Source organism: Orbicella faveolata, unplaced genomic scaffold (genome assembly GCF_042242905.1).
Source record: "Orbicella faveolata isolate gen_17 unplaced genomic scaffold, um_ofav_v1 contig_25, whole genome shotgun sequence".
NCBI lineage: Eukaryota > Metazoa > Cnidaria > Anthozoa > Scleractinia > Merulinidae > Orbicella > Orbicella faveolata.
Genome location: NW_028301553.1, coordinates 18,065,155 through 18,079,914, shown reverse-complemented (window position 1 = coordinate 18,079,914; position 14,760 = coordinate 18,065,155). Strand labels below are relative to the sequence as shown.

The following is a 14,760-nucleotide window of genomic DNA, read 5'->3' as shown; positions in this document are numbered from 1 at the left end:
CAAACACATTGAAAACCTCAGGTGAAATAGCAGGGCATCTGGGCAGCACATTAGTGTAACATGATAGTCACTATTTGCCAGCAACTATATAAGTTACAGAGTCAAAAATATGACCTCATATAAGGTTCTTTGCCTTCTGAAAGCTGACAAGGTCTCAGGTTACTTAAACATTTCAAGTAAGATTTCCTTTCCTCCTTCAATTCCATAAAGATGTGGGTAATATTAATGAAAGCCTGTTTCTTTCAAATGTATTGATGCTGCATATAATCCTTCAACTACATGTAGGTATCAACAGTTGAGTCTACATCACATGATCAAAATGGAGTAAGAAACAAATGAAGCTAAATCAGTGGATTAATAACATTTCTATCTGATAATGCTTTTTTGACATGACTCACACATATCAAAAATATCTTACCTCAAGCTTCTGGATGTTGGCACTGTTTTCTTCAATTTCATTGTGAAGTGACTTAACATTATCTTCTGCCTTTTTTATGTTCCTAGATGATTATTTCGAGGAGTAAACAAGATACACGATACCATGCAATTTTAAAATAATTATAAAATAATAAGAATTCATAGAGTGCAAAGTACATGTTGAAAGCATCTTTGAGCACCAATGCAACTGATAAGCTATACTGTTACGATCCGCTCAATTTTAAAATAAAAATCAAATTACATGAGAATATGAAAATAAGAATGTGAGAATATGTTCAGATTTTCTACTTGCAGATAAAATAATTACCAAAGAAATAATAATCAGTCTACAAAAAAGTAGGAATAAAAATGTGTGATTGTGATTTAAATGATAGAGAGTTGATATTTCTGATGTTGACAGGTTGACTGTTCTAACTAGTGTATTTCAAGGAACATTCATTCAATCTGAGTTTCATTATAATGCTATTGTCCATCCATCAATTTTGAGTCAGGTATAAATGACACCCAAGGTTCATTTGGGCAGTTAGGCCAGGGAACTCCCATATGAAAAAGTTGCGGATGCTCGTCATCTTGCTTAGGGGTAAAAATCAAGAATTCTGGTATCACTTAGGGTGTTCATTATGAAACGCCACTATTTTAAAAACTGTCAAATTATCTTTTAGGGTGCACTCGAAGATAATTGATAATAGTAATAATTAAAATGCTCTTATTTCTGTTTTCAGGCTCGATTCTCGAGTGCGGTCTGCTGGTGCGGGCTCCTTTCCTGAACAGTGGCTGGTAATCAAGCCCATTACATTTTAAGAAGTATCTTTTAGGACCCTTTAGGGGTCAAATAAAGCTCAAGCCAACAAGGTGACCACTGATTATTAGGTTTAACACCGTGTTTTCACCTTCATGTCAAAGAAGTATTTCTTACTGAACTGTGCATACCTGTGACAAGTTTTGATAGCAACATTTGCTTTAGTGATTTGTCCTACCACATCATCCATGGCATTTGTCAATACATCCACACGGCCCTAATATTTATTATAAAGATTAAGAAACACATGTAAGTAAGCAAATAGTGTTCTATAATTAATGAAATATGAGAAAGATGTAAGTTATCACAAGTGAGGGGGAAATTATTCTTAGGTTTTGTAACTTGTAAAAAGACTAATTTTTAAATCATTCTTAGGTTTTGTTATTGTTTTTAGGTAGGTGTCCTCTATTAACAGAAGGTTATCCCTTGGCTAAAACAATTCCACAGGATAATAAAGTTATTATTATTACCTGTTGTGTCTTGAGCTTAGAACCACCAATCTCCATTATTTGCTTGTGAAGTCTACAGAAATAAAAATTGATCTAGTAAAAAGTACAGGTCATACAAACAAGACATCTGAGCTGAACTGACCTTTGAACTTCTGATTCAATCTTGGCTGATGATCTTACTGTTGCTTGCCATTCTGAAAAGAAATAACAGACAACTCTAGCACCTGTTCACTATCGAAATACATCATATGGCTTACTGATTAGCATTTCAGAATTGGAAGGTAATGCCCATAGTTTTAAGCCTTCATTATTTTCTTACAAATGCTTGTTATAGGAATGATAATCACTTGATTAAAACCTGCAGTTACAATTCTTGTCTGATTTTTGACATTTTTCTATTTGCAGCAATTTTCTTTAAGGGTAATGTTTTTGTGCTTGTGTTTTCTCCTTTGCACCCTGATGTCCCTTTTATATCATCTTAAAATAGCGCGCAATTTATTTCGAAATTGAGGGAATCCTGCAATGGCGCAACCTGGTGACAACACTGTAAACAGTTCAATAGAACAGGAAAATGAAATTACCTTAAATGTTAATTACATATATACACAAGACAGGAATTTGTCTGTCTGATTTTCATACTTCAAGCAAGAGCAGTAATTTGTTTTGACAACCATACAAAAAAGACAGACAAGTTGAAATGAACTACAGTCAAACCTCTCCACAACAGCCACTTTGGGGACAGAGAAAATTGGCCTTTGTAGAGGGGAGGAGGGGTGAAACATGACACCTGTTTTAACAGGTGTGCAACATTTCTTGTCTTAAAAAATTTTATTTTAGCATGTAAACTGTTCATAACACAATCAAACTGAAAAATGACTGCTGACAAACTTTACAACAGTCTTACAGCCAATACCATTATGGCTAAACTGACCAGACTTATAACACCATCACACACTGACAAACACTATTCACTTGACTCTGAAGATGACTTCTGCTCAGGTTGTCAAAAAGTCAGTCACCAACAACAGTTCTTTTCAGAACTACCCTCACCCAGACAATCACACAAATTATACAAACTACTAATATTCCTGGGTTCAAACCATTTACTATGTTACAATCAAAATGTCACTAAAGCAGAAACTAAACAGACCAACAAAGCGAAGTATGGATCAAGTTTGGTGACCTTTTACAATTAAAAAAAATGGGGTTTTGTATAAACCATTTTTCAGTCAATGGTCAACTGGCTGTTGGCAAGGGTTATCTTGGCAGTTAGGATGCGTTTTAGTGGCCAATACTGTGGTGGAGAGGTGGCCATTGTAGAGAGGTTAAAATAAGAGTGAATGTATGGACTGTCCACTGGGACCATAAAAAGTTGGCATTGTAGAGAAGTTGCTGTTAGTGGAGGTTTGACTGTAGTTCATATTAAGGTATACAAGGGTGCACACTAATACTTTGTCCATGTTTTTTATTTGAGTATTTTGGTAGTGCAGAAACCAAAGCAAGATTGCCTCAGTTTGGGGCCACCTTCAGCTAGTGCTATTTTCCTTGTCACTGTCAATTTTATAATGGAGAAAACAACCAACTACAAAATCCACTTTGTCATAATCAAAATCATTAACCATTTAATCTAATCGGCATATTATGAAATCAATTTATTTCTTGCCTTTTTCATGACTTTTGACCAGATCTTCCAGTTGTTTGAGCCTGGCCTTGTCAGGGATACTCTCCTTTACTTGTTGTTCTATATGCACTATTTGCTGCTTTAATATTTCCTCCTGTTCATCAAGAGCCTTACAAAAAAAAAGATAAAAAAATGACATTTGTGTGTGACACAGACATGTTATCGCATTTAACAAAACTGAGTGTTCCAAAGGTATTCAAAATTAAGATTATTGACCTATTGATACAACTTACAACTTTTGGGAGCTGGTTTTGAGAAACAGAGATTTAAATACTTTAGTCAGGATTTGATATTATTCTCCCTTTAAGCTTAATGTGTTTACAGTTCCCTGTCTTATCACTTATGGATAGGCATATATTTCTGCTGATGTTTTGTTGATGTTGATGCTTAAAGCTCTGGAACTAAAGAGTTACTAAATAGTTCCACCATACATGTTTCTATTGGTAGAAGGTGCAATGGAACTAAATAGCTATTTAGTTCCACCATACATGTTTCCATTGGTAGAAGTGTTATGGGATTATGTGTATTAAGGGCATCTGCGGACGAGCATCGATCAATACCCTGGATTGATACCTCGATCCACACTCGATCAATACACAATGGACACTCGGTTGACATTCAATTGACACTCCATTGACATCTTGGTCGACGGTCAACTAATTTTTCCATTGATGGAAGGTACATCGAACAATATTTTGAAACTAAATGGCTACTTAGTTTGCACTGTGCATGCATGTATAAATATGCTAGAACCTTGATCTCCATGGTGTTTTTCTGTAACTGGTGCTCTGCAGCTGACAGCTCCTTTTTCAGCTCATCCACTATCTCTTCAAGTCTCTTCTTCGATTCCCTATGTTCCTGTGATAATAATACATACATCATATTTGATAAATGTACAGGATGAATGAAAATGAAATAAATTGTTATCCACGGTTGATGCACGACACTTAAATGTATATCAACTGTCAAAAGAAAATAAAAATTAAAAACTGATAACATGGAAAAATGTCAAAGTGTCATCTTGTGAAAAATCACACACATTTTGAGCATTGCTCTTTTTCAGGATGAAAGCGTTAAATGCTCGGTTCACGCGACTGTTCATTTGAAAGTAACGCACAGATGCTAAGTGTTTCTATGAAATTGAAATTGAAAACATTTAGGCCCCCTGGTTGCATAGTGCTGAGCCTGAAAATGATTTCCATTTCAAATTGCATCCATCTGAAACTAACGCCACTGCAGTAAGGAAGATAGCCTTTTCTGTATTTTGTTATGGCTACACGGATGAAAAAAAAAATCACGTAATTGACAAGTTTTACAGCACAAACAGGTGACTGGTTTATAGGAAGAGATCAATGCTGCCATGTTCTGAGCTGATAAAGTTCACTTTAGCAACTGTTTTAATAATATGGGATTTGTTAAATTTCATTCAAACCCTACTACTCTTAATCAAACCCTTTTCCCTTTCATTTGTATTAAAATGAGTGTTATGGTACTTTTGTTGCAATACATCAGGACACCTGCTTCAGTACTCTAAGCAGTCACTGACCAGCTAGCCTCCACCCATAGTACCCCACTACAAGCTTGGAATCCAAGCATGGGACAATGTAGATCTTGGTAAAGTTGTATTAATATTTGTCACTAAGTACTTGGCAGTATTTGGGGCATAATGTGGGTGCACACCTTCCACTTAGCTATTGCCTGCATCAGGCTGGGTGGGTCCCTTACCCCACCATATTTTTAGCTACCTAAAAGTAGATAGGTCAGGGGTTTTGTTCTCTGGGTGAGTTTGCTATCACCCCAATTCATTGACTGGGTGTGTCCGGTAACCACCCAAGTTTCTGCTCTGGGGTTTGTGTCCTTTAACCGCCCCACTTTGTGTTTGTGCATTGGGTTTTGAGTCGGCTAGCCACCCCACTTAGTTTGCAAGGTGTGTCAACTAACCACCCAATTACCTGTCCAGGGTGTGTCACGACCACGCAGTCTCGTTGCTATCGCAGGGAGCACCCAGTGTCCATAGTCCCATTTACTGACATATTTGTCTTGTTTTTATTCATGCAATTAGAGAGTGAATTGTTGTTAGATTTCATTCAAACCCTACTACTCTTAATCAAACCCTTTTCCCTTTCATTTGTATTAAGTGTGCATTCAAAAAGAGTGTCATAGAACTTTTGTTGTTAGTTGCACTTGCGTTTGCAGTAAGATATTCTCTGCTTTGCAAAGTGGCATAAGTGATGAAAGGCTACCAAAAAGTTTGTTGATAACTAATATACCGGTATTTTCAAATATAAAATAATTTCCTGTACTCAGAGTGCAATAAAAGTTTAAAAGTGGAACTGAATTTCATCCGTCACAATAAAACATTTCAATGTTGAGATTTAGAGTAATATCTAAAACATGTAAAAATTTCAATGTGGCTGATGAAGTTCGGTTGAGCCAAATGGTCCTCTTTTAAACTTTTATTGTGCTCTGAGTGTAAGAAATTAGTTACAATAAAAATTTGTACATGTAAACATTGCATTGCTAAACAATTTTTCTTTTTCATTTAGCACTACGCAGTTCCACCTGACACTCTCAGGAGTGAAATAGTCAATGATTTCCATGTAATTGGCACTGTGTCTGTACCTCAGCTGCCCTTGTCTCTTTCTCCAGGGTTTTCTCCATAGCTTCCAGCTGATCAGGACTTACATCTGATCTTATGGAAGACCCCATTCTTCCCTTGACAACTTTGTTTCCTCCACCACTCATTGTACCTTGAGGTGGAAAAACAACCAGACAAACAAACCAAAACATTAATTGCCTTTAGCAATTAACATTTGTCTAGTTACAAGTATGTCAGAAGTCTATATTAATTTTTAGAATTAACAAAAAAGATATTTCAACAACTTGCTTATTCCTGATTTACTCCTACTAAGTGGCTAACCCTTATTACGTAGCCACCTCCCATTTCCCCAAGGGTGGCTCCTTACTAGGGGTTTACCTGTAAATCAAGGTTTATCAGTTGAGTGCAGAAGTGTTCAAAAAGGAGAACAAGCATCACATACTTGCCCATTCAGCCAGACCCAACTTAGTCAGTAAGTATTTAACCAGAGATGGACTTCTGTTTGACAGTTAATAAAAGGTCTATAAGGTCTGAATTATACACCCAACCGACGAGTTGATGATGTGTGTCGGGTTGACTACTTTTTAACTGTCAAACAACCAACCCATTTGGCCCCATGTGTCAACTTGCATTATATTGTTCTTTAAGGCCATGTTAGAAGGATTGTATGATGGTATGATGACTAAAATAAGCCCTGGGTTTGGGTTAATTAGAGTGCTGAAACTATCTCCTGATTCAAACCATTTGGAGAACTGTTCAAATTTAAGAGTTCTCTTTCCAATATTTTCATATGAGCGTTTTTCAAACCAACATATTACTTTATTTATTGGCAGTGATGAACCTTCAAACAAAAAATCACTACAGAATTGTCAGAATGGGCTCGCATAAACAACAACTGTATTTCATGATCAAACTTTTTCTGTTGCTTTTGGAATTTTAGTTTAAGGCAGGATTGTTTTATAGAATTTATTACTGCTTTTCTGATTCAATGTGCATCAGGCATATGTATGATTTGTATATAAACAAGATCTGTGTGCATCAAAGGGCAGGCAGAACCAGAACAGGTTTACTTGAAATGTAATAACTATGTTGACTGCATATTAACCATACCTGATTGATCGATGAGTTCACCTTGTAATGTCACCACACGCCACCTTTTAGATCCCTGACAAAGTAAGTTTTATTGGAAGTCAGCAGTATAGTCCCCAACCACAGTAGCATCAGATGTAGTAAAACCATTTAATAATAAGAGCTGTCAAGCTAAGTTTGCTACAATTGTCCTGCATTTATGGATCTAATTATGTTTTAGGGTGCATTCCAAAATTAGGATGTATTACTGATTATTACAGAAAAGCCATGCTCACTGTACACAAATAAAACATTATTGTTTCTGGACTTATCCAATCACTGGATCAAGACCCTCAACAAAATGATCACTAAAAATCAATACAGATTTTTCTAAGACCAGTTGTAAGAATCAAACTCAATTGTTTGAATTGATAAAATCAATAATGTTCAGTTTAGGTTTATCAGTTGATATAAATTTGTTGAACATGCTGTAGGTTTTTTGTTTAAACTCTGCATGGATGTTCATGCATGTAAAATGTGAGCTATGTTATAACAAACATCCACTTTTCACTCTTAGGAAGGTGGACAGATGCCACCAAAAATTCAGTGAACAAAAAACCTACAGATCTGCTATACTGTCTACCGATCACAACAAACAAATTATATTTAACACTTAATGACTGGTCCCGAGGGGAACAATGAATTTTGTTTCCCGATAATCTCAATGTTTCCCAAGAAGAAGACAAGGGAAACATTGAGATTCGAGGGAAACAATATTCACTGTTCCCCAAGAGGAACAGTCATTAAATGATTTGCTATATAGCAAAACAAAAAGAAAGCAAATTTTGAAAAACGCACTGAGATTCCAGCGACAACATCAGGCCACCTTCAACTGCACGCTCTGATCACATGCAACAGCAGTCAACATTTGAAGGGCAACAGTGAACTGTTTCCCGTTTGACGTCATGGTTTTCGCAATGTTACCCGTTCATGGCATTTCACAGTAAACAGTTTCATTGTCAGATGTCATGTGACTATGAACTAGCCAATGAATGGGCACGCTGTAGCGGGAAAAACGCCAGCTATATAACAAAATAATGTAAGTTCTTTTCTAGAGTTAGTTAATTATTTTTCAATCTATTCTTAGTCATTAATTTTTATTGATACTGACTAGGATTAAACTCTAACTAACTAGACAAAATGAACTAGTATAGTTGAAATCAGAAATTAACTAAGCTCACAAATTAACCACAACATTCTCATTATTCTCATTCTCATTTGCAGCCTTATGCGCAACAGAGCGCAAAGAAGATAGGTGAGGTGAGGTTCTCATTATGAAATAACGTCAATTAAGCACACCCTTGGAAATAATTGCAAAGGGTTTTACCTGAAAGGCAATGTTTGTGGCTTGTTTGAGATCATCTGCAACAAGTGTGTTTCTCAGAGCAAAGAAGAAAGCAGTGCGTATTTGATCATCTTTTACATGGACCAAGTCATATAGGCGTGGCACATTCTCTGGCCTAGCAAGCAAATGATAAAGGACTGTCACAGACAGATCATTGATGGGTTCTAATGGAGGGCAAATAGGTATGCTTACCAGCATTCCTTAGAAATATGTAAATGCACAAACAATAGAATAACCGCTATGATATTTACAAAAAAAAATACTCCGCTTATCAATTGCTAATTACTTAAAGCATTACTAATATTTTAGTCGTGAAACAGTAACAACTAATATGGCAGAAATGCTGTTACTGGTTCATGTGACTGTAACTTTCAGAAAAAAAGACAATTCTTGGTCTTGTGGGAAAGCTACCACTTCAAGGACCAAGAATTTCCACACAATTTGTGCTCAGGATTTAATCTTCAAAACATCCATAGAGCAGGATGTTTAAAGGAGTTGTTGATGTTTGAAACAGTTGAAAGAACTTGATGGTGGAGCTTCTTCAATCTCCAGGACTGACCCACAATTTTTTCACACAAACGAACATCATGGTCATTTGACCCATTCCATTACACCAAGTAGAAATCTATGACATCTCCAAACTTAATAGTATATTGTTGAATTTGGCTCAAAAAACAATCATTACTGGGACCATCTTACTGATTGTGCTGACAACAAAGCACGAAAATTGAATAAAAATTATTACAAATGGAGAAGGGCAATCAAAATGGAGTAAAGGCTACAGGGTTTTCATTCATTGGTTGAGATGATATTGGTGACAGCAGACAGAGTAACTTGAAGGGTCACAATTTCTGGCTCTGTTCTCCATACAGATGATGACGAGTTTAGAAATCTGACGATAAACAACAGACATGCTTTCAGCACATCCTGCTGAGGATGAGTTTGAAATTCATCGATTCTTTTGGTTCTTACAATTCCACCAAAACTAAAGCTTTCCTGCATCACGCAATAACACCAGAACCTGCCTAGGTGAACTTACGTTTGGATTTTTGAAGATGCATCTTTCCTCCATTTCTCCACCTGCATAAGAGAGGAAGAGTAACATACTCAGACTACATTATTTTTACTGTCTGGAAACTAGATGACTTAGTTTGAAGGTATCCCAGAAGTAATATCCAAATAGGTTTCCCAGGGGATCCAGTACTAATTCTTGCAAATTTTGTGTTAGTGCTACATTGTACCTTTTAACTAATATCCTTTCCATTTTTCTTGGTTTACAGATTGCTGGGAGTTGTGAAAAGAGTATCTAAATGAAATTCCTTGATTATGCTAATGTTACACAATGACTGGCACCCCTTGCTGGCCTAATGGGTTTCATATCCTTTACTACTTTTTTCCCATTCAGTTATCTAAAGTATATATTTCTGCTTTTCAGTTCCTTTTTCTCATGGAGTCTCATTGTCACCTAAAAATGGGATTAAAGCATGGCTCAATGCCTAAAGAAACCTTTTTGTTAGTTGGGTCAGCTGGATTGGGAGTCCAGCCAGGGTTGGCTCTGGGGTGACAGTCAATGATATAGAAAAAAGCTTTTCCCTTCTGTTCTATCTATACATGTATGTTTCCTTTTTGTGGTTTAAAGCATGCAAAGAAAGGTCTACACATACTGTACATCCAATAGCTTAGGGCTAGTGGATTTTGGCCAGGGGCTACTGGAGTCTATCCTACAATTTAAATTACAGAAGAACTGTAAGAGATCAAATTATTGCTTTAATTTGTGCGAGTTTGGAAGTCTTTTTGGGCTTGTAAAACGACTGTCAGTCTAATACATTCTAGTCACGTTACAGTCTTGCAAAACTGATTTTCTTTTCTTTTGAATTATGGTTTACCGAAATGATTTAAAATAAAACACTTAATGTTTACCTTGTCAAGGCCAATAAATGTGGCAGCTCCAATGTTATTGTGCTTGAGGAAGGTGATACACCTCTGAGCAGTGTCAATACTGTCACAAACAATGTTATCCAGTGCTCCACATGCTGTACTTATCGCTACATCGTATTTATCATCTATGGCACCAAGATCTCCCTGAAAAGAAAATATAACTTCATTGAGACAATAGTTATACTTTAATTTTCTAACTATCAGAATCCACAAATAGCACAATTTTAACAATAACAAAGTAAGACTAAGAAAACATTAGTTTGAGTGACGTTTGGTGGGATCTAAATTGTGGTTCTCCACTGAAAATAGGACACATCCTTTTCAGGTTAGGCTAATGGACCAGCCACACAATCATACTGTAGCCCTTTCACAGCCATAACCCATGTGCTTAGAAACCAACAAACATGTCTCATAAGACAGATCCTACATTTCCCTCATGTTCTCAAATGCCCATCGTGTTTTATTACAGTGTAATACATGGCTTAGGCTTCTTTATCTGTTACACAAAAAGTCTGCTACTCAATAACTGCATTGTCTCTGGGACAGGTTCACTCTGCCTCTTCCATGCTGCCCACTTTTTGGCATTTTTGAGAGAGAAACTACTAACACAAAAATCTTTAAAAAATTCCAAGCCAGATGAACATACATGCATGTATGCTTGCATTTAATGGCTGCCATAATTTTATGTTTCGCCTTATAGTTTCGCTTTTTATTTACAGCTTATTTCGAGCAACTTATATCTATCAGTTTACATGTGATAATGTTCATCACCCCACTTCTTTGGGAGGTGCTGGGTGCTCTTCTAAACATTTTAACTAGGAGTAGACAGACAATTCTTTAATAATTTATCAAGAATTAAGTCTACCTTTGAATTAAATATACAGGGCTCGAAAAAAGGTGCCATCCGATCATCTGATACAAGAAGATTTCCTGTTGGGCAAGTAACTTATCATTCTCACTTGCCCAATGGGCAAGGCGATGGTCTAGTCAAGCCATCTGCCAACTAAATAAAAAAAGTGCAACATAACTTTCCCAGGGCAACTGAAATTTGAGAGCTGTTTGACCAAAGGGCAAGCTGGAACCCAAATATAGGTACATTTGCTTCTGTCTTCTTTTGCCAAAAGGTGTTTCAGTATTTATCAACATGACAGAAAATCCAAGACCAAAAAATACAGTGTACTGTCCATAGTTTATGTGTTTTCAAAACACTGCTGATCCCTTTAGACACCAAGAACACTGCCTTTGTTCTAATTATTATTACAATTTATCCACCTTTCCAACTTTTATAACCATTCCCATCACATTTTATAACAGATCATAACTTATCATTCTCTGCCTCATATCTAACCTCTTACAAATGTATATCACTAGAAATCCCTTACCAGACGACCAAAGATTCCTTTAATCTTTCCTGATGCCTTTTGCTCCATAAGGGCCTCCAACACTCTACCTCTGTTGAAAACAAGAATAACCAGTTTAGCTTTATTTAGTGCTATTTAGAAAAAACAGTGCAGAAATGTCCAAAGCGATAGTGGACAGTTTGCACCTTTACTATCCACACTGCAGATTTGAGGCAGTACCACAGTTATGTTGTTTTAGTATCCAAAAATATAGAATGCAGTTTTAGCAGGCCTCTTTTGTTGATACAGTTGAACCTCCACTAATGGCCACCTCTTCACAACGGGCACATTTTGTCCTGGTGGATGGTCCATACATTCACTCTTGATTGAACCTCTCTGCAGTGACCACCTCTCAAGAACTGCATTAAGGTCACTAAAGTGCATTACTGCTGCCAAAATAACCGCTTGACAATGGCCAGTTGATCAATGACCAACAAAAGGTGTATACAAAACCACATATTTTTAATGTACTACTTAGCAAACTTGCTTTTTCAAAAAAAAAATACATTATTTACTGTCAGACCAATATAATTTTCTGCTTTGTTTTTGTTTTCCCTTAAACTAGAGGCTAACTTGAAAACCTAACAGTTCATTTCGCTTCCAGTCTCATTCAAAAGAGATTATAACAGTCACCTCAACTAAAACATACTTAGTCTACATCTTAAATTAAATAAACCAAAAATGTGATAATATTTATACTGAGCAAAGTAAAGATGTTGCTGCTGTTGATTGTGCTAAGTATTTACATACTACATGTACAATTAGTTTTTTTCAAAGACAAAATATAGCCCACCTTCCAAGAAAAGAAGGTGTCACATTTTACCCCTACCCCCTCACAACAGCCACCTCTCTACCATGGCCACTTTCTTCTATCTCCAAGGTTGCTGTTGTGGAGAGGTTCAATTGCATTCTACAAACACTTCACCCCTCCAAAAATAGAGTTTCTCCATAGGTGAAGACCTATATCAGTACACGTAGATGTTGTTGTCAACATGAGTCCTAACAAAACCTGGAAAGCTAACCTGCTATGTGAAGCTTGAAGGGAACTTCTTGCTTCCTCTACTTTGGTTCTTATGTTTCGAAGCTGGAAAAAATATACATTTTGCAGAAAGCTTTAGAAAAATTTTCACAACCATACAGGGAGATTTGGTGACTGTTTCCAAGGTATGGATAACCAATTAAAACAAGATTCATAAAATTGTCTTTAGTCATTTTTAGCCTTCTGTTCTTCCTAGTGAATACAGGGTTCCTACCAGTCAGAGATGATGGAATTCCAGGAGTCTTCCATGGCAAAAGTAGAAATTTCAGAAATTACAGGTTTTATGGTGTACATGTTTAAAAAAATTATTGTGCTTTTCGAGTTCTTGAGTGCCTTAGTTGTTAAGCGTGGAAAAGGTCATGATAGTATTTTGGGTTTTTTATTAATTACATACTACAAAACCCTGTAAGTTTTTTAAGAGTAAGTGGAAAAAGTAATTTTTAAGTGGTTTTCCTGGGTTCCAAGAGTTTTCCAGGATCAGTACTGACCCTGAGAAAAGCCAACTTTAAAACTGCAAGGAAAATTATTATCAGCAAGGAATTACTGTGAATTTAAACAATACAGTAAATTAGAAAACAGTCCTAAGAAAATACACGCCCTGATTGGTTAAAAATCGTGTTTCTATATCTCAATGTAAACACAGAACTAGCACAAGCTGTTGACATAACGATGGCGCGAGCAAAGAGAATTTACATTTTGACGATCAAAGTAAACAACCTGCTTTTCTTTTTTTCGTCACAGTGTTTTCTGAAAGAAATAGAACATGTTCTCCGTGTTTCTATTTAGTTATAGAAACACTCGCGAAAGTTTGGGAGAACCCAAAAAAGCTGTGGAAACACTTGCCTGTGGCTTGTGTTCCCACAGCATTTCTCGTTCTCCCAAACTTCCACTCGTGTTTCTATAACTCGATAGAAACACGGTATATGTCAGGGTTCTCCATTGTTTTCAGTACAACAGGCAAAAGAGCATTTTAAACCGGTAAAGCAATCAGGTGAATCACAGCCTTGTTTACTAGGTCTGCTCTGTACATTACATGGAATTCAAGTCAATGTAGGTGATGTGCTTTCCAAGACAGGTGTTTCTTTCTTGAGTTACAAAGCCACTTCATCGCCGATGTTGTCATTTCCTAATAAAAACATTTTCTTTGAAAAGAACTCCATCTAATATGCATTACAGTTTACTAATTTTACACCTTTGGCTTTAGATGTCAAATGAAATCAAACAGCATTTTCATTTGTAAGTGTTTTATTCTTTGTCTTAATTCTCTTGCCCTAAAGTCACAGAAAAATAGGCAAAAGCCACTTCCGGGGTATCCTCATTGTGCTTACATGAATTGTCACTACAAAATCAGCAGTCATCTCTCAAAACCAAATGAAATCGCTGCATTTTCATTTTCATTCACGTTCTGGAAGGGTTTTATTGTCAAGGATTCTCTCAAAACGTTGTCTGAAAATAGATTTTAAACACTTTTGATCTGAATGTGGAGCATTTCGTAATGAAGATAAAGTTCTCGATCACCACACGTGAATATTGGTCAATTTAACACCAGTTTTCTAAAGCCGATAGTTAGGTGGGAAGTTCATGGAACTGCAACTGTTTCCATTCGTGACTTCTTGCCATTATGATGGAGAGAAATGAGAACAAAGTTCGTTGGTGCTTCATCGTGAAACTGAACGTAAACAACTATCGATGCACGTGCAAAGAAATGACATCTGTCACAATGGAATTTGGCAGAAAGCCTGCCAAAAATTTGCGGATCTTGCCTCGAAGTTCGAAAGCCACAGATAGTACTTACAAACCATAGCCTGTGCAGTTTATCTTTTAATCTGTTTGTTTATTTTTTTACAAGGATAAAATAACGATTTCGTCGGTGAAACAACTATATATTTTTTCTTTTACCTGTTGAATTTTCAAGAATTCCAAGGGATTTTAGGCGGTAATGAG

At 36.4% G+C, this 14,760-nt stretch overlaps 1 protein-coding gene across 1 annotated transcript in view; it reads right to left on the bottom strand.

Moving 5' to 3' along the window:
• The window catches only part of LOC110049614 (structural maintenance of chromosomes protein 4-like), a 38,963-nt gene that overhangs the window by 1,040 nt on the left and 23,163 nt on the right, over positions 1 to 14,760 (bottom strand). Inside the window, exons 16-28 of the mRNA XM_089293627.1 lie at positions 12,800 to 12,861; positions 11,760 to 11,829; positions 10,360 to 10,521; positions 9,479 to 9,519; positions 8,422 to 8,554; positions 7,077 to 7,131; positions 5,990 to 6,117; positions 4,121 to 4,225; positions 3,350 to 3,476; positions 1,829 to 1,880; positions 1,708 to 1,759; positions 1,369 to 1,454; positions 419 to 500 (exon numbers count right to left, since the gene is read on the bottom strand). Coding sequence (XP_089149753.1) covers positions 419 to 500; positions 1,369 to 1,454; positions 1,708 to 1,759; positions 1,829 to 1,880; positions 3,350 to 3,476; positions 4,121 to 4,225; positions 5,990 to 6,117; positions 7,077 to 7,131; positions 8,422 to 8,554; positions 9,479 to 9,519; positions 10,360 to 10,521; positions 11,760 to 11,829; positions 12,800 to 12,861 — 1,155 coding nt within the window. The remainder of the gene's footprint in view (positions 1 to 418; positions 501 to 1,368; positions 1,455 to 1,707; positions 1,760 to 1,828; positions 1,881 to 3,349; positions 3,477 to 4,120; positions 4,226 to 5,989; positions 6,118 to 7,076; positions 7,132 to 8,421; positions 8,555 to 9,478; positions 9,520 to 10,359; positions 10,522 to 11,759; positions 11,830 to 12,799; positions 12,862 to 14,760) is intronic.